The sequence below is a fragment of the Phaenicophaeus curvirostris genome, chromosome 2 (assembly GCF_032191515.1).
Source record: "Phaenicophaeus curvirostris isolate KB17595 chromosome 2, BPBGC_Pcur_1.0, whole genome shotgun sequence".
In the NCBI taxonomy this organism is placed as follows: Eukaryota; Metazoa; Chordata; class Aves; order Cuculiformes; family Cuculidae; genus Phaenicophaeus; species Phaenicophaeus curvirostris.
In genome coordinates, this window is record NC_091393.1 from 123088385 (window position 1) to 123111603 (window position 23219).

Below are 23219 nucleotides of genomic sequence, written 5' to 3' on the forward strand. Positions count from 1 at the left end.
TCCTCCCTCATGAGCTTTGGCTGAGCCGTGGGGTTTGGCTAAGGCTACCCAAAAGCTCTGTTAACAGAGTGGTGAAGGCATGGTGATAAATTGGCACGTCCTTTGTTGCTTTTCTTATCTCTCTCCAATGAGCTCCAGCACTCTGTTGAGCTGAGCTCAGAGACACACACAGGACATCTCAAGAAAGCAGAGGATTATACCCACTCCGTGCCTTCAATCTAAAGCTGAAGTTAATAAAGAGACAGTGCCACTTAAAAGAGAGCTCCAGCCCCAATGCTGTGTTGAACATAGCCATGGTGGGTGCATCAGCATCCAGCTTCTGGCATGGAAACCTCTGACACCAGTAGGTTTCTATAATGCCCCTTGTCTGAGTTATATGGAGAGCTGAAGCCGGAAACTAGATCCCTTAGCAGGACAAGTCATGTTGAATTACCTCCCTTTGGTGCTCATCTCAGAGCATCCACGTGTTTTGAAGGGACTCATGACATGACGCCATGGAATTTGGACAGTGGTTGCCTCATTTTGGAATTTCCATTGTTCCTGCAGAGATAATTGTCCAAATGATGTTCCTTTTGGCTTATATCAGCAGGATGCTGGGCATCTAAATAGCTTTGTTAGCAAAAGTGTGGTTTCACAAAATCACAAAATGACCTGAGTTTGAAGGGACCCACAAGGATCATTGAGTCCAGCTCCTGGCCCTACAGAGGACACCCCAACATTCACACCATGTGTCTGAGGGGATTGTCCAAATGCCTCTGGAATATTGTCAGGCTCAGCACTGTGACTGCTTCCCTGGGAGCTGTTCCAGGGCTCCACCACCCTCTGTGTGGAGAACCTTTTCCTAATGTCCAACGTAACCCTCACCTGGCACATGTTCCTGCCATTCCCTCGGGTCCTGTCCTTGGTCACCAGAGAGAAGAGCTCAGCGCCTGCTCCTCCTACTTCCCTTATGAGGAAGCAGTGACCTGCGATGAGGTCCCCCACCTCAGACTCCATCAGGCTGAACAGACCAGGTGACTTTAGCCACTCCTCATGTGGCTTCCCCCCTAGACCCTTCCCAAATTTGTGGCCCTTTATGGTCTCCTGCAGACTCTGAGATACATAAGACCTGAGGAGTTTTGCATGTGTTTAAGTTGTATTTAGTGTCTGAGCCCTGCTTTTCTTACCTGAGGGCATCTTTTAGCTTTGGTCTGTCTTCACTCCATCCTCAGGTCATCAGAAAGAGGAATATCGACAGGTCTGGATGTCAGAAGATTTTATCACGGTTAAATGGTTATCAACACTGCTTGCATATGATAGTGTTTGAGCAGGATAAGCAGTGAGAACCCAATGGCACAAAGAAGGAAATTTATGCAATGCACGGATGTATTATTTTCTTTATCTTTGACTTCTACTCATACCATGTTTTTCTTAAACTCTACTTCCATGCTGTTGGTCTTGCATGTGTGCATCTCCCAAGAGAAATCTTAAACAGACCTGAGCGTAATGCCAGGAGCACGTCTCTCATGGAAGTGGGATTGCAGGCTCCTGTGCCGTGTCCCACGTGTCGTAGCAAGGGATGCTCTGGTATTGGCTCTCAGTGGATACAGCACTCGCTGTCACAGTATCTAGGGCTGGATTTGGCTTTTCATTCAGCCAACAGATGATGTTTCCAAAAAGAAACTTCTACAAAATGGGCAGTCTCTGGGAGATAATTAGGTAGTTGTATAAATAATGAGTGAGGGCCAGATATTATCTGCTAGCTCTATAGTCACGTCCGTGGAGAGAAGAGATGAGCTTTCTTCAGAGGCAGAAGAGTTCTCTCAGCTCAATTAAATGGACATACAGTACTAGCCTGACACTGAGCATTTGTTCCCACAGAAGCCTGTTACAGGGAAATACAGTTAATGTTGCATACAGGCTGTGTTTAGACCTCCTGCTTGGATTACAAAAAAATGTTAAAAAATACCCTGCTCATTATTTGAGTTTCAAAACTCACCTGGCTCCCGAGTGCTCTCTGCAGCAGGGCACAACACCTTATCCACTGGCCGATTAGCTTCTTGTTATCTTGTTGCAAACGCCCGGCATTACTATTCCTGCACTTTATTTTAAAAGGTTTTTGCTGTGTGCAATTGAATATGCTGTAATCTTCTTATCAAATACTAAAGCTCTTTAGTGATGCCATTTTGAAACGTACTTCAGTTTTTCAATTGCAAATTCTTCTCTGGCTGGAAGGTCTCTGTTCTCGGTTTAGGTGGTGGTTGGGAATATATATCTCTGTGTGTGTGTCTGTATATAAATGCTTGAAAAACATCCTGTCCTGTGTTCTGATAATGTACATTTGTGAATTTCCCTCTAGATCACTGGAAAGGGAGGATATGGATTACAAAGCTGGTAGCTGCCCTTCTGGATCATTTCAGAGTGCTTTTCCTTTGTTTTTTGGGGTTGCATTCAGAGCCTTCAAAGTAATGGATAAATTATGCTTGAACAAGAGCAAGGTTCTTCATTGTTATTTTTATTATTTAAGTGAAAGAACAAGGCTAGTCTAGTTTTGAGTACAGTACTGAAAATCTGAGTTCATATATTCCAGTCTCACATCCGTCAGTAACTTGTGATGTGACTTGAAACAAAATCACTTAACCTGTGAGTCTGTTTCCCTACCTGTAAAATGGGGTTGGGAGTAAGAGGGATGCCACGAGCATTAAATATTTAATGTTAGTAAAGTGCTTTGAAGACTAAGACTGCTACATAAATGCTTATCATTGTATTAAAATGTGAGGAACCAGATAACCTTGTATAGGAAGATTTTGCTAGAAACTGTAACTTTGGGAATGAAGACCAAAGCAGGAGAAGAAAAAGCATCTTGCAAAATCATGCATTAAGAGTTTTGAATAAAATGCACTGTAGAGTCTGTCTCTAAAGAATTAGCAGAGACAGTCTTCAGGACCGTTGAAAATAACCTTCGGAAAATCATAGGATTCTGTAAACAGACAAAGTTGGACTTTTCTGCTAATAAAGAAAGGAAACTTCTAAGCAAATTACTCTGTATTGCCTGGCCACAGTCGCCAAGCATGTTATGGGGCCATTATGCGAATGCTGGGAAATAAGACATCTAGTTATAGACAGGCATTATTTTGAAGTGTATGTCTAATCCATCCTCGGTGGATGTTATTACTTACCTAAAAGATCAAGGAAATGCAATGGGTATGTGCTTTATTCAGGAAAGCAATTGGTAGAGCACTCCATCTCTGAAGATCATGCCAAGCAGCTCATACACTTGTGTCAGCTTAGAAATTAGTTACAAGTGGATAGGCAAAAATACAGTGATACAATGCATGGAACAGAATTTTGTAAGAAACTGGCAATAAAGCACATATCTTCAAAGCAAGTAATAAAGTGAAAACACAGTCTTCATAATAGTGTAGGAGATCTTCCCCATGGTGTCTTTCATAAATACAATCAAATATTGAGGATACAGAAATAGTCCTTTCTGTCCCTTCTCCCTGCTAGTACAGAGAATATGAACTGCCTTGGGAGATTCAAGAACAAAACCAAAATAGTTCTTTTTTTTTACTGCAGGTCTTGACTCGCTGTGGTACATTGGCCATGGCTGGTGTTCAGACGCTCAGTCAAGCCACTCTCTCGATCCCACTCCTCAACAGGACAGGGAGAGAAAATAAGATGAAAAACAAGTCAGGATAAGGATCTGGAGATTTCTTGCCGAGAGCCATCATGGGCAAAATAAACCTGACTTGGAGAAAACCAGTTTATTGCCAATTAAAATAGAGTTGGATGTCAGAAGCAAAGAGACAAGTTAAAACAATTTCTCCCAGCTGCCATCTCTTCCCAGGCTCAACTTCAGTCCTTCATTCCCAGCTCTCCTGCCTCTCCCCTCCCCAGCAGGAAGAAGGGAAACGGGGATTGTAGTCAGTCCATAACAGCACTTTGTTTGCCACTCCTTCCTCTTCATGCTTCTTCCCTGCTCCAGCACGGGTCCCTCCCACGGGATACAGTCCTTCACAGACTGCTCCAAGGGTCCCTCCCATGGGCTGCAGTCCTTCAGGATAAGCCTGTTCCACCATGAGTCCTCTATGGTCCACAGCTCCTGCCAGGAGCCTGCTTCACCAACGTGGGCTCCTCTCTGTGAGGAAAATACCATGAAGTCATCCATGGGCTGCAATGTGGGTTTCTGCTTCCCTCGTGGTCCTCTCCACAGGCTGCAGGGCAATCCTTGTTCTTGTGCCTGGACCTCCTTCTCCCCTTCCTCCATCTCTGACCTCAATGTTGACAGGGCTGCTTCTCACACTTTTTTTCCTCTTTCCTCACTGCCTGAGCAGTGGTTTTGCCCTTTCCCCTGGCCTCCTCCTGCAGACACCACCTGTGCAGCCTCCCCAGTTCAGATAAATGACTAGGAAAAAGAGGTGGATGGCATGTTAGTTCATTCCAATAATCAATTATTTTACCTTTTTTGTTCTTTTTCTTTTTTTTTTGGTGAGGGAACTGTTCAGGTGTTTATGGGCAAGCTTAGACAGATATATTTTATAAATTTATGTGCAACTTACTTGGTCCTTGTTTCTGACAGACAGGTTGCTGGATGAGACAGGGCTGTGGTGTTCACAGAGTCAGAGCAGAGCGATCATAACAGCATCTTGTGCCTTTTGGCCTTAAAAATCCATAAATTCGTAAGACTAACAGGAATGATGCAGTGACTCATCCACACGGCAATCAAGGTGTCAGAGCAAATCAAAAGTTTCCACTGCTTCTTTGAGATGGGGATTCAGAGAAAATGTTGACGGTAATTAAAAGAATTGCTCATACAAGGCTGTGAAACTCCATCGTGCCTGATAAGATATGTGTCTTATCTCCAAACTATTTCTGGGTCCCTCTTAGGTAGTGTGTGCCTGCACCCAGAGCTGGGGAGCGGGACGTGGCTGCTGGTGCCCTGCATCACGCAGGGCTAGATTTTGTATTCAAAGCCTTTCCTCAGTGTTTTAGAGCTGTGACTTTATTCCCTCACATGCCATCATCCATTAGGATTATTTACTGGGATTGCAGTACCTTTGCCTGATCTTCCCATGCCCGCTTCTGTTGATGCCTAAGAATTGCTTCAGTGATTGTAATTCACAGTCTCAGCTTTTGACCACTGTTTTTGCTTTCTCAAAGAGCTTGAATTCCTGGCCAAACCGATTAGATAAGCTGCAGCTACATCATTGCTGCTACTTAGGATGTATGGTTCTCTTAAGAGCTGTGCGGTCTACATGTGAGGAATAACTCTGCTCAAAGTGATGTCTCTGTAATATATTCATTTACGTCTCCTTGCCATGTTTTAGATCTCTGTGAAAACACACTCCTTAGTAAGGTTTGTAGCAGTAATAAAATAATTTGCCTCAATGTCTCGCTATTAGATGTCACAACATACTTTGGGTTTTCCTCTTCTTGTTTATGGGGAAACGGCAATGTAAGGAAGGATTAATCAATCAGGAAAATGATCTGTTATTTCCCTTCTCTTTTCATCTATCCTGAAAAACCCTGATGGGCTGTGATGCAAAGTGTCTCTAAGCAATGCATATAATGTATGCGATTACTGCATGCTCAGCAGCCAAATGCAAACATTGCAGAGTAGAAACACAAGGTTTATCTAAAAATAAACAAAAAGGAAACAGAAATCTGTACTTTAGATTCTACACACAAGCTGTTCAAACAGTCAGATCTTAATAGTAGATTTAAACATGTCAACAGCAGTGGCCTTGTTTTTTTTGCATGGTTAAAACTTGTCAGCAAATTCAGTCTTTTGAGTGATAATAACACTAAAAGGCTTACAACAGACTGTCCTTGGTGTATTGCAAAGAGAAAAACCTTACAGGAACAACAAGTATGTGTTGACCTGGGGTCAGCATGGGAATCACAGGTCACTGTTGTAGGCTGAGAAGCTTCTTGAAGTAAGAGCGAAATCCGTGAAATCATTGCATTGCTTAACCATGCAGTGAAAGGTCAAAAGGGAACAGACTTCTTCAGATTATATATAGTAGCTATGAAGATTTTGCTTGTAGTAGTAGTTGCTTTGCACCGTGTAGTATTTTGCCCATCCTTCTCCCCGCTCCTCCTTTGAAAAATTTCCTCTGATCTAATCTGAAAGTAATCACACACTCAGAAGCAGTTTTTCCATCTTTTAGCGAACCAGAAAAAATTATTCTAAAAGCAAAAAAAAAGAAATTATTTTGCTCCACGTCTGCTTTTTGACAGATGGGCCGGGCTGGATCCGTCCTGGAAGACACGGGGATGGGATGGTAGAGAATAAGTATGTGATGCTTCCAGGTAGTAAACTCTCCTGTGATGCACTCCTGTAAATTGAAGTGACTACTGTTGCTGTTAAGGTTGGCTTTACACATATTTTTTGCTGGTGTTGACATCTACTGGATAAATTTGCTACTGGCAGGAGGAATACGCTGTGTTTCAAAGAACCAGAGCGTGCTATTCCCCTCCTTTTAGGGTAGATCACCCTGCACTGTTCTGTCTTGCAGAGTCATATTCCCTCTCTGCTTCCTTTATTTTGCTGTTTTCTTTTTGTTGCGTTCTGTTTCCAAAACTGTCCTGCAAACCAAAATTGAATTTAAAGATAGTAAACTGCAAGCACATTTGGGCAACAGAGTGATGAAGCAGCTGCAGTTTCTTCTTCCTTCGACTTCATTTTTTTTCTGTTTTGCCCAAGGCTGTAAAGGGAAATTAGTTTATTAGTTTCACTTCGGTCACTGGCGAATATCATCCCCCCTCACAAGAATAACACTTTAATTCTGCTTGATTTGAAATAATTGACCGATCAGGAATGAAGCATGTGAAGGGAGCTACCAAGGCTGAATTACACCGTAGGCCTGGAAGATCAATTGTTTGGGAGGAGAGACGAGGCACCGCAGCCTTATATTACACCTGCCTGTTTATTACACTTGGCCTGAGGGGAAGGCAATGCACCATTCTGATCTGTTGCCTCGGAGAAGTATGGATGTAAAGTGAATGCAAAATAAGGGAACAGCGAGTTAGGTTTTTTTACACGAATACATTTTATATAGATATTGAGGACATTGGAGTAAAATGAGTTTCTAGTTTATGGAAGAGCATATGTATTTTTCCTCCTTTCTCTGCCAATATTCTTTGCTAAATGCAGTTTAATTTTGCTTTTTTTTCTTTTTTTTAGTTTCTCAATAATACTTGCAGTGATTGACTAGTAGCAATAGCACAAATACTTAGTAAAATTAGTCCAACTGGAAGATTACTCAGACGCTACAGCTCCTCTTTTTACTCCTCCTTCCTCTGCTTTTTCTGCCTGTTTTAATGATTTTGTTTTAAGAAAAAATGACCTGAAGCACAGCAGAGAGAGAAAAATAATAAAAGTCACAAGAAAAAAAAAGAACTGATGGACTTAGACTTTGGCAAATCCGGGGAACAGAAGTGAGGCCAGATGTTTGCTATACAGGCATTTGGCATGTATATAAGACTGTCGCTACAAGACTGCATATAGAGTTTTTGACAGCTTTGCCTGAATGAAAATGAATGATTGCTGTTCAGAATAAAATGCAAACATTTTGACCACTGCTTGCAAATCTATGTTTTTTCAAGTTGTATTCTTCAATAGATTCTTGGTATTCTTAAATCTATATTTAAGTAGGTGCTTACCAAACAGAATTTGATTTCTCCCCGTAATTTTTAAAAGGTTTGCATCACCTAACACATCTTAAGAAGGATATGGTGAGTGATTCATGCTTTTGAGAAATGAGCTGATTTCTATTAGATCATGTTATTTCTAAAGCAGTTAATTAAAAGCTTGAGACCTCTGGCCTAGAAAAGGTAGGTTGCTGATTTACTGCATTCACCAAACAGTCTTCATCTGACAGTTGAAAAGATAAAACATGAGGCGCTGGTGGCAATTTTAAGTGAGAAGCAAGAAAGGATGGTGGAAGAAGTGATAACAGGAATAGCTTTTAAGAGGCACTGGAGCAAGCTGAGAAGCAGTTAACTTTGATACAGGATATGGTATAAATTCATTAGGATGATGGCCCTGTCCCTCTAATTCTTGAAGCATCGTCTTTCAAAACAAAACAAAAGTAGCAAGTGGATGTAAGTGATGCTTATTCTATCGAACCAACTGAAAATATAATCAGTCCATTTTGTGAAGCACGCTTGGGCCACACTGAGGTGATGAGCTGTGACTGCAGATGGACAGATAACATGGGCTCTGGCCAACTCCAGTGACATGCACCAGGGAACGTGTAGGTTTGAAAGCCGTAAGTGTCTGCCAGATGAGGTAGGAATCCAATATTTGCAGCCAGGAGAAGAGGCTGAAGCATCTCATGCCATGAAGCATCTCATGGAAATATGCAGAGAAACTCTCCTCTCCAGGCTCTTCACAAACTCCGAAAGTGTGACAAGAATATAGGAGGCTCCTTAAATGAGAACCAAGGTAGCTTTTGAGGGTATGTGGGTGGAGGTGAGCAACAGTCCTTCATTTAAGGCACCAGAAACCAGAAAAACTGTAGTTATTCCCTTCGATGTAGAGATCTTGCGTAGTCTCTGGAAATTCAGTTTCTTATTGCAGAATCTGGATAACTGCCCCTTCCTACCTCAGACAACAGTATGATTCATGTTAAAACCTTGAAGGCGCTTGAAGGCATGTTGATATGGACTGCACTGGTCTAATGTTCAGTAGCTTTAATATTTCTTGTTTGTTTCTGAGGCATTTGGCATCTAATAGGCTCTTTTTATATACCAGATGCTTAGTGACTGTTTCGTGCTGTAAATGTACATGTGGTCTTGATTTGGGAGAGTGATATATTTCTCCTTTTAACAAAATGTGTCAGAATACTCAGTAGGGTCAGAGGGCATCAGCCCTGGAAGAGAAAATTTACTACTTCCCCTGGCACTAGCTGAAGCTTTTTAAATGTGAACAATGACAGAGGTAGGATGACCCAAAAATATCCTCTAAGAGGGAAATTCAAAGTACAAGTTCTTTATTATACACTTTTGCAGCAATACAGGTCATCCGGAGAGTTTTTGCTGTAAAATGTCTTGCATTTAACCCTCTCCTTGGCAGAGACCTTTCTCTTCTAGTAGTCTTGACTGATTGATCAGTCTTCCCCAAGGGCTGCAATATTGAGAATGGCAGTAAATCAAAGGGTATCTCACCTGTCTTGCCCAAATGTAATTTGAAGACCTTGCTCCCTCCTCCTTCCCCCCACAAGAAACCAGCTCCACAAGAGCCAAGATCCTGTTAATTAAATTTTTTGAGGTTTAATTTGTGACATTGGGCAACACTGACAGTAGCTTATTCTATGTTTCTGCTTTATTAACTATGAAGTCTCAGGCAAGATTAGGTATGTCAGGTACTGGCAGCCACTTAATGTTTTTTGAGAAGATGGCCCATTCCCCCAGAAGAGATCCAGTCATCTCTTCTCTACCTCCCTCCCCTACCTCACCCTGGTGGGCACCTTTGGACCCCGGCCACCAGCTGATGCTCAGCCAGCCCCTGTGCTGGGAGTCGGGTGCTGGCCACTGGCTCTGCCCTCTGAGTCTTTTGGCCCAAACCCTCCACGAACTGGCCTTAAATGTAGCAGCTTTTGGCATTTGATTTTCTTTTGTTTGCTTTTCATGTTAATGAGATAATTTAATTAGGCAAGTCAATGTTTTGGACAGTGTTTTGCAAGCAGGAGCGTTACAGAGGAACGTGATGTTTTTCTTTCTCCCTGTTTTTGACCAGGCTGGGTGCCAGGAAGTGCTGGCTACCTAGGACCCTACAGGAACACCTGAGAACATTATTATGTGTTCATCTAATGTTCTGGTGGTTTTTCATTTAGAAAACTGCTCTGCGAAGTTCCAATCACATTTGTGCCAAAGTAACTTAGAAAGTCCAAGAATCTACAGCAAATGGCAGCTAGAATCGATTTTTGGGAACGGAGGGTGGAGAACGTCGAGTTCTGCTCTTAGCTTTTTGTAGGATGTTTGCCACAAACTAAGGAGGAGAACCAGATCTTTCTTTTCAAAACCTGAAGACGGAGGAATGGATTAGAAATTTTCTCCAGATCACAGAATCATAGAACGGATTGGATTGGAAGGGACCTTAAGTTCATCCAGTTCCAGCCCCCCTGCCATGGGCAGGGACACCTGGATCAACTTTCTCATGGCTTTACCCGACCTGGCCTTGAACCCCTCCAGGGATGGGGCAGCCACAGCTTCCCTGGGTAACCTGTTCCAGTGCCTCACCACCCTCAGTGTGAAGAAATTCTTCCTTCTGTCTAGTCAAAATCTGCCCCTCTCCAGTTTATAGCCATTGCCCCTCATCCTATCACCACAAGCCTTTGTAAATAGTACCTCTCCAGCTTTCTTGTAGCCCCTTCAGGTACTGGGAGGTCGCTATAAGGCCTTCCCAGAGCCTTCTCGTCTCCAGGCTGAACAACCCCAACTCTCTCAGCCTGTCCTCATATGGGAGGTGCTCCAGCCCTCTGGTAGTCTTTGTTGCCTCCTCTGGACCTGTTCCAACTGCTCCATCTCCTTCTTATGGTGAGGGTTCCAGAACTGGACACAATACTCCAGATGAGGTCTCACAAGAGCACACATTGCCAGCTCATGTTGAGCTTCTCATCAACCAGCATCCCCCAAGTCCTTCTCTACAGCGCAGCTCTAAATCACATCATCCCCCAACTTGCATTGAAATTGGGGGTTGCCCTCATCCATGTGTAGGACCTTGCACTTTGCCTTGTAAAACCTCATGAGGATCGCTCAGCCTCACTTCTCCCTCCAGCTTGTCCAGGTCCCTCTGGTTGACATCCCGTCCTTCTGTTGTGGCAACTACATCACTCAGCATGGTGTCATCTACAAACTTGCTGAGGGTGCACTCAATCTCGCTGTCTGTATCATTGATGGGTATCAGTTTATAGTTGACAATGAGTGTGTGTGAGGATGTAGCAAGGTAGTCTAAGATGCTTGGATAATGGGAGGTTTGCCTGGAAGGAAATGCCTGCACCTGATGTAAACTTCATAACTTTATGTGCATCCAAATTTGGCTTGCAGTAGGATTCGGGATGGGATTAGTATTCATCTTTTGTTCAGCAGTGTGAGCAGCAGGACCACAGACACCTCGGGACCTTTGTGAGTTTTCTCACCCTACAAATGCTCATGATCAGTGAATTGCAGGTTGCGTTATCTACTCCGTCCAGGTTGTAAAGGAATTAGCATTTGAAAGCAAATGGTGAAATATAGGAGATGATCGTACTGAAGATAAATTTTCAAGGAGCTTAGCAATAAAACATATGCATACAGATATTTTAGTAACTCCTTATTTAGGAAGATCATATTCATCCAACTTGGAGAGAAGGAGACCAGACTGGTAAGGTATGGAGTCCTTCCATTGTGGCTGGCTTTTTTTTTCAGCTATATAGTCTAGTTTATCCATCTACTTATCTAAAGATAAGATTTGCATACCCATCTTAAGTACTCAGAAATAATAAGTGTACATGCTTCTTGATGATATTTTGAGACAAAGGAGCAAAAGCCTCATTTCTGCTTCTTGCAGAGTGACCTCTGTCCTGAGAAGACTCTGTTGTGTTGCTGCTCTGCTTTTGTGTGTGTGTGTGTGAGTGTGTCCCAAAGCATTGCCTCCTCCAGCATATATTTGGAAAATTAAATCCTATATAATCTCTTTAATCTACTGCTCCTTTATCACTTACAGGGTTAGGATTTGGGCTTTTTTCCCTTCTTTTTTTTTTGAACATCTGATTGTAGCAAAGCAGCTCAAGTCTCTCTGCCTTGTCTTGGATTTTACAAGAGCTTTACAACTGTTTACAAGACTAAATCAGGGGTTTACAAAAGTAGACCTTGCTTGATAATAAAGTTGTTTCCTTGCCCCTCAAATATTTCTGGGTCTTATCTTTCTACACAGCTGCTTGTAGTTCAGCTTTACAGAATCTGTTGATTGGATTCCTAGTGCCTTCATCTAACAAAGAAGTCTTTCAACGAAGTCACCCAAATGGAAAAAAAGAAGTTAAGTAAAAATTGTGAAAATGGATTAGTCAGATCCATGTAGGCTTATAACAGTGATTCCATATGTGTCTAAGAAAGTCTTTGTAGGTTATAAATAATATTGAGCGTGGAGTTTGTCACAATTCTGAAGCAAAGAGCAGCTGCTGAAGCTGCCAGGTAAGCTGGCACCTTATTTGATTTGTAAGATTTTCTTGAAGACGTGTTTACCTGTGTGGAATATTTGTGCATGTATGATCTTACTGTTGAGTTGTATCCAGAATTTATGGTAACATTGATATATTTCAAGTGGATTTGGGTGCCGCATGCATAAATTATGCCTTCAGTCCTGTGCCTGAGGAAGAGGTTGTTGTGTCAGTATGCACTGATAAAACTGCATCCAGTAACATTTTCCCTGCAGCGTATATCTGAAATCATTCAAGCTTGGGTACTTAGACATCTTCTTTATCAGTTGCAGTTCTTCATGCTAGATCTGATTACAGCAAATCTCTCTCTTCTTCCTCCTCTTTTTTTTTTTGTGTGTTTGTGGATCTCATAAAATACTTATGCTTTACATGCACTTAACTGCTTTTGAAGCACTCTTGTAGGCTATTTTATCTATGCTGCTGTTCATCCAATCTGAAAACATGTAAGGCTATTTAGCTGCTTGTTTTAATGTTTCAGACTCTTTTCTTTTCTTCCATTTCCCTAATGACCGTGTATCTACTTCCGTTGCTCTGCCTCCCAACCTCTCTTCCCTATCATATTTCTCTAATGTTATTATTTAAAAGGTAAATTTAGAAACAAGTGCTTACCCAGGAAAAATTTAAATTAAAAGGTTGACCTTTATTTTTGAAGTCACTTAATGAAGTTGACTAATAGTCTAAGAAATCTGATTCTTCAGTTTCAGACTGGCTGAAAGCCTGTTTTTCCTTATATTTATATCTGTGAGGACAGACCTTGACTGAATAAGCGTGGAGAGCAGGGAAAATCCTCTCTAAGGCTCGAGCCGGACTGTCATTTAGAGGAACATGAATAGGGAACATTTTTTCTGCAGAACAGTGAGTGTTTTGGGCTTGGGGGAAGAAGGGCTGTGTTTAAATGTATCGAGCATAAAATGAAATGTTAATCACTTAAGTTTAATAAATCTGCACCAATGATCTGTTTGAACCTGGTAAGAGGCCCGTAGTTAGCACGCTGCTATCTCAAGCGCCTCTAGTCTTTTTCTTGCCTCCCGTGTATGTGTGTGGAAACAAGGAACAAATGAACTTGCATAAGAGATGCAGTGAAAAATGAGTACCAGGAGGAAGGTGTTTTTAAACTAAGAAGGTAGGAGGCTTTCCAAATGGCCAAAGTGTTTTTTGTACATTTGGAGGCTGGGTGTAGTCATCTGTGTAGGTGCCCCACATTTATAGCCCCGAAGACACTCACGTTTTGCAGAAAAACTTTCTCAACTTCTGTTGTTGAGCAAGCTGTTTATGTGAGACATTTCTAAAACTCCTCAGCGTAGAAAAAATTATTTTCTGTAGCAGGGGTACTCTCACATTTTACTTCCCCCAAGAGTGATGGATTTAATGGCATATATTTCTCACCTGCTGCATTGCATATTTTGGCCTTGGAGGGCTAGCAGAGATGCCTGCCACATTCCTCACAAGAGCATTCCGTGTTGTCATTAATTCGTTACTCTTTTCTCTTCTACCATCTCAAGCCCATTGTGCCGTGAAAGTAAATTAAGGAGGAAAGGATTGAGTGTGTGTATGGTCCTTATGCCTGGCTCCAGGGTACTTTCCATAACCCGTCTCTGAAACTGAGAGGGCTACCTGTGTGTTGGCATGATTTTTGCAATGCCCACACAGAGATGCCGTCTTTGGGGACTGAAATAAGCATTTTGTTTGCTTTGCCATATCACTAAATCTCATTTCAGATTTGTCATGGGACTTTCATTTTCCTCTGGTTACTCGATCTCTCTTCTTCAGCTTATAGCCTTTTCCACAGCTCTCCCTTAATACCAATTTGATCTCCTTTTTGCTTTGAATTTATCAGTTCATCCAGTGACAACTGTGGGTTTGTCTCTTCTCTCTCTTTAGCAAGGTGAGGGGTTTTTTCCCTCTAAGAGTTTTTGTTCCTTTTGGCTGCACGATAAAATCCTTTGATTCTATGTGACAAACAGGAACACACGTTCCCTTTCTAGTAGAGATTAAGGACACCCAGTTACTCCAGTGATTACGTCTTGAGTAGAGAGTGGAGGAGGGCCTGTCTCGTAGACTTTACCACCTTCATGAGATAACATGTCAGCTGCATTCACTGTACAGAGTGATTTCCAGCAGTAACAGCATGCAGTGTGCCTCCTCATGGACTTCTATTCTCAGATACACAAATCATACGTGCTCTCTATTGCTGGCTATGTCTGCATTGCCGTTTTATGGCTCTGATGTAGGGTAGACGTGTCTGAGATAGCTTCGAGCTTATCTGCTCAAGAACTGACTTCTAGATGCGGCAGCGGGGAGCATCTTGTTAGTTGAAAAATCGTCCCCAAAACTGAAGTTGATAGATGCATAATTAGCCAGGGCTTAGCTGGAGTGGTGGCTTCAGTGCAGACAGACCAGGGAGTTCCTCAAGAAGCAACACGAAAACCTTTCTCTTCCTTAGTGCTTTTTAAAGGGACCTAAAGCTAGTTAAGATAAAAATATGTGCATGTGAATAAGTGTTGCTGAAAGGTTCCCTTAAAAATGAAAAGCATATGAATTAATTGTCATTATTGATATTGATATTGATATTGATATGTCTTAGGTGTTGACCTTTGATAGGAATGGTTGGACTCGATGATCTGGTGGGTCTCTTCCAATCTGGTTATTCTATGATTCTATGATTCTACGATTCTTTTTCCTTCTCTTTATCATGCCAGCGGAACAGTTAGGTTTGTTGGGTTTTTTTGTTGTTTACTCTTAAAGATATAAACCAAAACAATCCATGTCTGCAAAATCTTAGCCTAAAATCATGTATTTTGGAACCAGTAATGACTGGGCTAGGATGAAAATTCTCATTCATCTTTGATGACAGTGACTGCTTTCCTCCTTGCTGTTTGTTTGTGGTTTCCACTGGCCTCCGTCACTGCTGATTCTCAAGATGGTTTATGCTGCCCTGTGTAAAATTCTGTGGAGAGGAATGTCATGATTATGCTTGGCTCCACTTTGTTGGAGAAGCTTTTCTTATGAGTACAAAATATATTTAAAGCATTATTGTTATGATTATGATCCTTGACAAAAATAGTCTAGACAAAGCATAAACTCTGGATCCAAAAATACATTTAAAAATTAGCTAGCCTGTTCACTAACCATTTCTTACCTCACCCAGCAGCTATTTATGAGAACATTTTATATTGTTTCTAATTTTAGACAATTAATAGCGAGCACCAGCAGTTGAATACTCGTTTATTAGATAGTTATCCCCTCCGGTTTTTCTACACAACTTGTTGCTGTCAAATGTCTTCATACATCGCCAAAAATGACATGTTGAAACAAGCAGTGTATATTTAATGCAATGCATAGAAGAAAAAAATACAACATTCAGCTCTAGCTTTTATTTTTTCTTTGAAATATTTTCATGAAATACAGAAGCTGGACAAAGAAGTGAATTTTCTCGTGAAGAGGGTGGTGGGTTTTAAGTGAACTTCTTAATGCGTGGCTTAGTCACAGGCTTTTTTCCTGCTCGTTATTGACATAATTGCCTGTCAGTCTCATCTGATAGTAGAATTGCTGGGGGCATGGTGTCTTGGATCGTGTGGCAAAAACTGCAAGCTATTGACTTATGTGCATGTGTGCCTCTGCTCTCTGCTGAATTAAATGTCAGATATACTCAAGTGTGTGGGTGGGTGGGGGATATGTGATTTGGTTCTCTCTGGTTGCCTTGTCAAGAAGTGCACTAATACAGCTAATGGAGATCCTTGAGCTCTGAAGGAGAAGGGCGTTCATTTGACAGCCACCATCCAAACAGTCAAAAAAGACACATTCATACAATGGTGGAGATTGTGTGGCCTTAAAAAGAAACTTTTCCAAAGGGAAGGAATAATAAAGGATATGTTGAAATTATAGCTTGCGGTTTACTGTCTCCCTTTTTGCCTGTCTTTGCAGCAGGTTTATAAAACAAAAGGAAAGAGGGTTACACCTGTGACATTTGTAAATTTTAAAGATGCTGTCTTTAAGTACTGATTTTATTCTGAGGTGGTTGCCACTACAGGAAAAACTAGCTTTCTTCACCTCTCCTAAAATAAAAGTTTCTGTTTGTTCTACAGCATCTTTCACAATGCTCATGTCTGGGTTTTGCCATGTTCAGTGTGTAGCCGTCATTTCCACATAGTCTTCTGGAAAAAGAGAAATGAGCTTTCTGAATTAAGATATCAAATGGCCACAAAAGCACAAGAAAAGAAGAATCTAATTAAATATCAGTGAATCGTCAACCTTTAAGTCAAATCTTGCATCAAATCCTACTGGAGGAAAAATATATGGCTCTATCAGATTAAGAGGAGTATTAATTTTGTGATCAGCACTCAATATATGCTCTCGCTGGAGGTGATCGCTCCTGCAGAGAAGCAACATAACCATCACAAATGCAGCTTCTTGAGAGATGTGGTTCAGCTGTTTGCTGAAGGTAATGATTGTAGAAGGGAAGTTTTGTTTTTTTTAATAAACACTTATATAACTGAATTTTTAGCTGAGCAAGAGTTTTCTTCATCTCAAGCTAGTAGCTGTATGATGAACAAGGTGAACCTTTAATTATTTAGTCATAATAGTTGGATTTGTTTGCCTTTTCTTTTTAATTCCTACCAGTTGAATAACTAACACTGTTGATGAGTTCACTGGTTTATACAACTTTTAAGTTACAGCTCTCTTAAGTAGTTTCTTGGTTTTAAGTTTCTGGGTCAATTGGGTTCCAGCTCCCTCCTCAGCCATTATGAGCAGATGTTTCCAATATCCATTTTTGTATCTAAGAATTTATGAAACAAAATTGCTTCAACTGACCTAATGTTACTGTTGCAAAGAACTTACTGGGTCGTGTGATGCAAATAAAATAAATCAGATGCCACAGTGACCTAGATACTCATTATTTATTTATGGGAATAAATATATTTAGCATTTATTTATGCTGCTCTTCAATTCCAAATGCTGTAAACTTTCACTTACTCTGAACTCAGCTGGGAAAATAGCATTATTGCCACCATTCTGCAGGTTAGGAGACCTTGGCAGGAAGATTTAAGTAACTGCTCTAGGCTACGTAACATGTAATTATCAGAACTAGGATTAGATGTTGGGAGTCTCAGCTCCCATCGTTGTGTTCAGAGGTCTTGCTCCTGGCAGATAAAATCTATGGATAACAAAGACTGAAGTGGTAAGTAATGATAAGGACAGGCTGATCGTACAAAACAGCCTGGTCATTTGATCGTCCTAGGTATATTAAGTGTTTTAAGTTTAGCCCAAAGCACAGGAGAAGACAAAGACATGTTGGCCAACCCTGGAGAGCAGCCGTGCTGTGGAGAGCTCGGGTGTCACAGGGCTGGAGCGTTCCCGCAGGAGCTTCCAGTGAGGAGGTCTAGTGAAAGGAGAGGAGGGGGCTGCATAAAACAATATTTGGTTTTGAAAACAGAGATGCAATGGATAGATTTTGTAGATAGATTTTTTCCTCCCGCTGATCTTTAGGATTAATATTTGGTCATGCATTAGATGCAGAAAAGAGCTAGAGAAAGCATTTGAGGGCTACTGAGAGAACTGCAAGACAGGGCTGTTGGAAACATTTTCCTGCTATCAGAAGATCTGGCTGATGATTGTCTTATAACTCAGCTTTTCATGATTTCTGTACTGTTGCTTGTTATTCTGCTGGAGACATTGGGCAGATGGTGTTTCCTTAGGTCTGAGGGATTGGTCTCTCTACTGCATGCTTGTAGTTGTCCAAACTCTCTCATTTGTGTTCTAAATTAGCATTTACTACAACACCACTCTCTCCCTCCTGATGTTTAGCTGGGAAAAAGGGAGAAACAGTGCTCTCTAAGGCACTGAAGGCATGTCAGGGACTTGCCCTGATGATTATGGGGTACAATCACTGTGCTGGGACCTTATTCCTAACACCTCTCTGCTTTTAATCTTGCAGGCAAGCTCTCGAGTTCCCTTTGAGAAGAAGCTGCCCTCCATCGAGATGTCACGGCACCACAGCCGGTTTGAAAGAGATTATCGGGCCGGGTGGGATCGCCGGGACTGGAGCGCCAATGGCAACCACGTCAGCAGCACCAACTGCAGCAGCGCCGTGAGCACCAACAGCAACAACCGCCCGGGGCTTCTGCCCCTGCCCATTGTCCCCTCCCGGCTCCCCACCCCAGCCACCGCCGCCTGCACCACCGTCAACACTGATGTGATCACGAGCCTGGTGGCCAACTCTTCTCCAGCTTCAACTACCAAAGTAAGAATTTAGCTTTTTTTTCCTGGGGTTTATGGGATGTTAGGGATGGAGCTTCATCTGTCCCTTCGCAAAATCCGTGTTTCCTCGAAGAGGAGAAAAAAAATTTTCTACAGGCAGTCGGTGTCATTTTTTTATTCTTGTGTGTGTTGTGCCTACAACAGAGTAGGTCTTTCTTGCTCCAAGACTGAGGGTTTCCACCCTCCTGAGAAACCCAAGCAGAGCAAATGCTTCTTTCCTTTCAGCAGTGCCTGCGTTTGGGCTTTCTATTGCTTTCCCTGGAATGTGTAATTCCCACTTTTGCTTTTGGGAATGTTCTTCTCTGTTAACCAAGGCAGAGCTGTGGTTGAGAACAAACGGATGTGGTTTTCACCTAGAAGGAGTGGAAAGTGACAGAAGGGGATGATTTTGGCTGGATGGTGGTTTTTCTTCTCTTTAGTTTGTATTTAAGGATCCTAAAGTCCCATTTTTAGTGCAGATAGGAGTGTAACTCTGGGACTGCAATAACCAGGCTCTCTCATTTGTGCAGAAAGGCACAATAAGGAGTAAGAAAATGTTAAGCAGTAAAGAATTGAAATCACTAGTAAACCACTGGGCTTTTTTGTTCTGCTATTAAATTGGAGGGAAGAAGGTGACTTTTCCTTCTTTTTAAAACATTTAGCCCTTTTAAATCTGCAAAGTGCAAGTTGTTTTTCTAATAGAAAGTTGGAGTTTCTTTCTGCATGCAAATTCAGGTAGAACAGCTGGGGAATAGAAAACCCTGGCAAATTGTAAAGGTGACCACAGCATTAGCAAAGCGAGCCAGAAGCACTGCTGGTTTTCTTTTTATGATATTTAACATTTTCTTTCAACTTGGTTTCATTTTAATAACTGCAAGTGCCAAATACGGCAGACATAGACAGAAGGAAAGGAGACAATAAAGTTATTTAAAGTAAGCCAAGAGCAAGCTAAAATTTTACTGCAGTACCATTATTATATTGATTTTTTTTCACACAGTAGAAAAACAAGGTCAGTGCTGCAGAAGGAAACATTAGGCCAAAGTTTACAGTGTGATTGGTTTTAAAAATATTCCATGGCATCTTCAAATTATTTTCATTTGAAAGAAACCAATCAGATTCTGATCAAAACATATTTAGAGTTCTCCAGATGCTATCCACAGATAGATGCATTTCAATCGTGCCCTGTCTGGAGAAGATTGAGGCAATTTTGGAGCCAAAGCAGTCATTTCATTTATCATGACCTTTGTTCCTGGGTCTGCTTAGAGTCCAACGATTGTCTGGAGCTGATCAGCCCTTTTCCCAGATGTTCAAAACCATTCTGAAGCATTGCAGTGCCAGTAAACCATGTGTTTATTGGGGGAGAGGCGGCAGGAACAGCAAGTAAAGAGCCTTTTGATCATATACTCAATGTGAACTGTCTTCTAAATTACCTTATTAGACAATTTTCTGATGACTTTCATTAGTAAGAATGTTTTGGCGTGAATAGATCAAAAGCAATAAATAGGCAAGAGTGGAGGTAACATGGGACACTTTTTATTCTGAGAACTGTTAATCAGCTGTGTAATCTCCCATAAAATAAATGTGTAAAAATGCATAGTCTTTGCACCAGCCTCTTCTGCTGAGAATCAGCTAAACAGCTCTAAACATTCAAAACTGCACGTACTAAAGAGGAAAAAAACTTTGAAAAAGCAGTGCAGTGAGTAGGATGAACAGAGATGTAAGGGTATGGTGCCTAGCAAGTTTCCAACTAATGATGTGGAACGGTGTCAGAAAAAAACATCAGGTGCTCATACATACTTATGTTCACCCTGCCTGAGTCTCTCTCTCTCTCCTTCACACACAGCAGATCTAGACTTGTGGTTAGCGATGTTACCAGCCCGTGCCTTTCCCTTGTAGAATCCAGCTTGTGGTTAGGCATAAAAAATTAAATCTGTATAATGAGGTGAATGCAAGTCAGAAGAATAACGCGGTTGTTTGGTTTATTTTAAAAAACAGGAATGTGCCGAGTTGCCTTGAGCTGTGGAGAGTTCACAGTCTACACTCTGCAGCTTTTTTGTGAGCGTGTTTATGGGTACGAGCTCATGGGGGACTGGTGTCATCTTAAGCTGAATTTCTTAGTTCTGTTTTGTGGTCGGGAGCGGGATATTTGATTGCTTAGCTGCCCTTCTGCAGTCTGAGCCTTCCCCAGCGTTACTGCAGATGTCAGCAGCAAGGCAATGCCCCACACAAGAAGTGACACGATGAATAAAGTATCATGGTGTTGCAGAGCAAGAAAACTGAAAACTTGGTTATCCCTGTCTCAAGGATATTGGTACAACCAGCAATGTTCCTCCAGGCTGAGGACAGAAAGGACTCTGTGTTGTCTAGTTACCAGTTTTAACTTCAGCTTATCTTCCTCAGCTTGTTTGAAGATCAGGTCAAGGCCAGGTTGGATGAGGCTTTGAGCAACCTGATCTAGTGGAAAGTGTCCCTGCCCATGGCAGGGGCACTTAAGGTCCCTTCTTAAGGTCCCTTCCAACCCACATCATTCTGTGATTCTATGATTCTACCTTAAAGCACAGAGGTCGATCGTCCATCTCCCTTCATTTTGTGTTCCTACTAATTAATTATCCTACCAGTTAAAAGTTTGTTTCAATATTTTTTTATAAACCATTTAGTCTGCCTTCAAACTTTTGAGCTCCTCTGGTTTCCTGCTGTTTTCCAGATTTAGTAGCCTCCAAATAATTGTGTAACTTCTGCATCCGCTCCCTTCTTCATTTAACTTTTAAAATCTTAAGTACCAAACCATAGGCATCCTTTCAGTATCAGACTCACAATTCCCTTGCATGGCCATAAAAATAATCCCTTCCTCTGTTCCCTTGCCTGCACAGCTAATAACTGCTCCATATTTTTTCACCAAAATTTTAAGTCAGTAGTTATTAAAAATACATACACATACCATCATCCCCCGTTGCATGTTATCAAACAGAGCCATAATCTTCTCAAAAGCTGGATGGGGGCTTTTTACAAGGGCGTGTAGTGATAGGACAAAGGGTAATGGCTTTAAACTGAAAGAGGGTAAATTTAGATTAGATATAAGGAAGAAATTCTTCACTGTGAGGGTAGTGAGGCACTGGAACCGCTTGCCCAGATAAGTCATGGATGCCTCATTCCTGGAGATGTTCAAGGCCAGGCTGGATGAGACTTTGAACAGCCTGACCTAGTGGAAGGTGTCCCTGCCCATGACAGGGGGCTGGGATGAGGTTGCTTCCAACCCAAATAATTCTCTGATTCTATTTTGTAAATACAAGATTAAGAATTTCACCTGGAGTTATATGATGTGAATGGAGGAAGCATTGGAAGGGAGAGAAAAAATTGGTGAAATTGTATGTTGAAGAGGGGTGAAGTTATCTTCAGAGGGAAGCTTAAGATATATAACACCAACTATGAGGCGAGTTTAGTCTGTGCTTTTATGCTTCTGGAATTGCGTTTTACGTCTTTCTGTGGAGGACTTTACAAGGATTTTATTACTAATTATTAATGTGTGGGAGAACACTAGAACTAATTATACTTTGCAGACCTTTGAAATTTATTCTCAAAGCGTACCTGTAGCCTTCTTACCACAGATGCTTTGGTACAAATCACACTTAGTGGATCTGCCACTGTTAAGTGGTTACGGATGTTTGGTCTGAGTTATTTAAATAAAAAGCTGTATTTTCTTGAGCACTGTTCCTGCCCATTTCATTGGAGGCTGCCAGACAATATCAGAAAGCTTTTCAAACCGGAACAGCCTATAAGAAATAGTTCGATTTTACACTGCCTGTATACCAACAGGGAAACTGAGGCACTCAGAGGTAGCGATTACTGTTTTTTCTACTCATTCTGTGCTGCTATGAGAAAGTTCCAGCTCTTTTACTCAGTTTGGCCTTTTCACTCTGGTGCTGTATCCAAAGCGTCGGGCACCCAGAGTCAGCGTAGTTTGAAGGAATGAGGCTTTCACTAGAGATAACTTCTTCAACTCCTTGAATACCTGAGGTAGTCGATAGGAGAGTGCAATTCCTGCCATTAGACTGCTGCATTTGGATCAATTTGTCATACTCTGAGCCCACTCATGTATGATGATTGAGCTCAGCTTTGGGTTTGTATGTGTGGGGTGGGGTTTGGGATTTTTTTCTCACAGTGAAGCTATTTGTTGATAGTAGGAAGCTATCAAAGAAATCCATATAAGTCCGCAACACTGCTTAAGATATTGGCAACAAAGCAGTCTAAAATTCATTTAAGGATGCTGCACACCATCCCAGCTATGTTTTCTGTTCATCTCAGCAGCACCTTCATTCTTTGTTGCTTTTCCGAATTACTTTGCGAGTTACTTGTACAATTTTCTCCATCAAAGCTCCTGTATCACAGCTTCAATTTAGAAGTGTTGTCATGGGCTGTAATTTGAAATTTTATTATCAAGAGATTTTTTTGGTTATAGAACATTTGCTTTTATCATCTCTATATTATTTTTAAATGCCTGAAAAGATTGATACATCAACAGAATTGGTGCAACACCAGCAAGATCTAATTCTTTTTCCAACCTTAATTTTAAAACCCCTTTGCTTGAAACATAAATTGATTCTTAAGCTCCCACACCCTTAATGATTTGTTATTCTCAAGGTTAAACCTATGACAAATTTTATAAAAACGCCAGGCTTCAGTTTTGATAAGATTTTTTCTAGTTGAGCTCAGGGATAACTGTACAGGTTTAAGTCTTTAAATAGCATAACTGAGATGTGATCCTGGCCTCCTGTATGTACAGTACTTGCATAGCATTTA

At 41.4% G+C, this 23219-nt stretch overlaps 1 protein-coding gene across 2 annotated transcripts in view; it reads left to right on the top strand.

The window, feature by feature from the left end:
• The window catches only part of KLHL29 (kelch like family member 29), a 406051-nt gene that overhangs the window by 136510 nt on the left and 246322 nt on the right, over window positions 1–23219 (top strand). For both annotated transcript variants that reach the window (XM_069850743.1, XM_069850744.1), the window contains exon 3: window positions 18121–18426. In XM_069850743.1, coding sequence (XP_069706844.1) covers window positions 18166–18426 — 261 coding nt within the window. In that variant the 5' untranslated portion in view covers window positions 18121–18165. The remainder of the gene's footprint in view (window positions 1–18120; window positions 18427–23219) is intronic.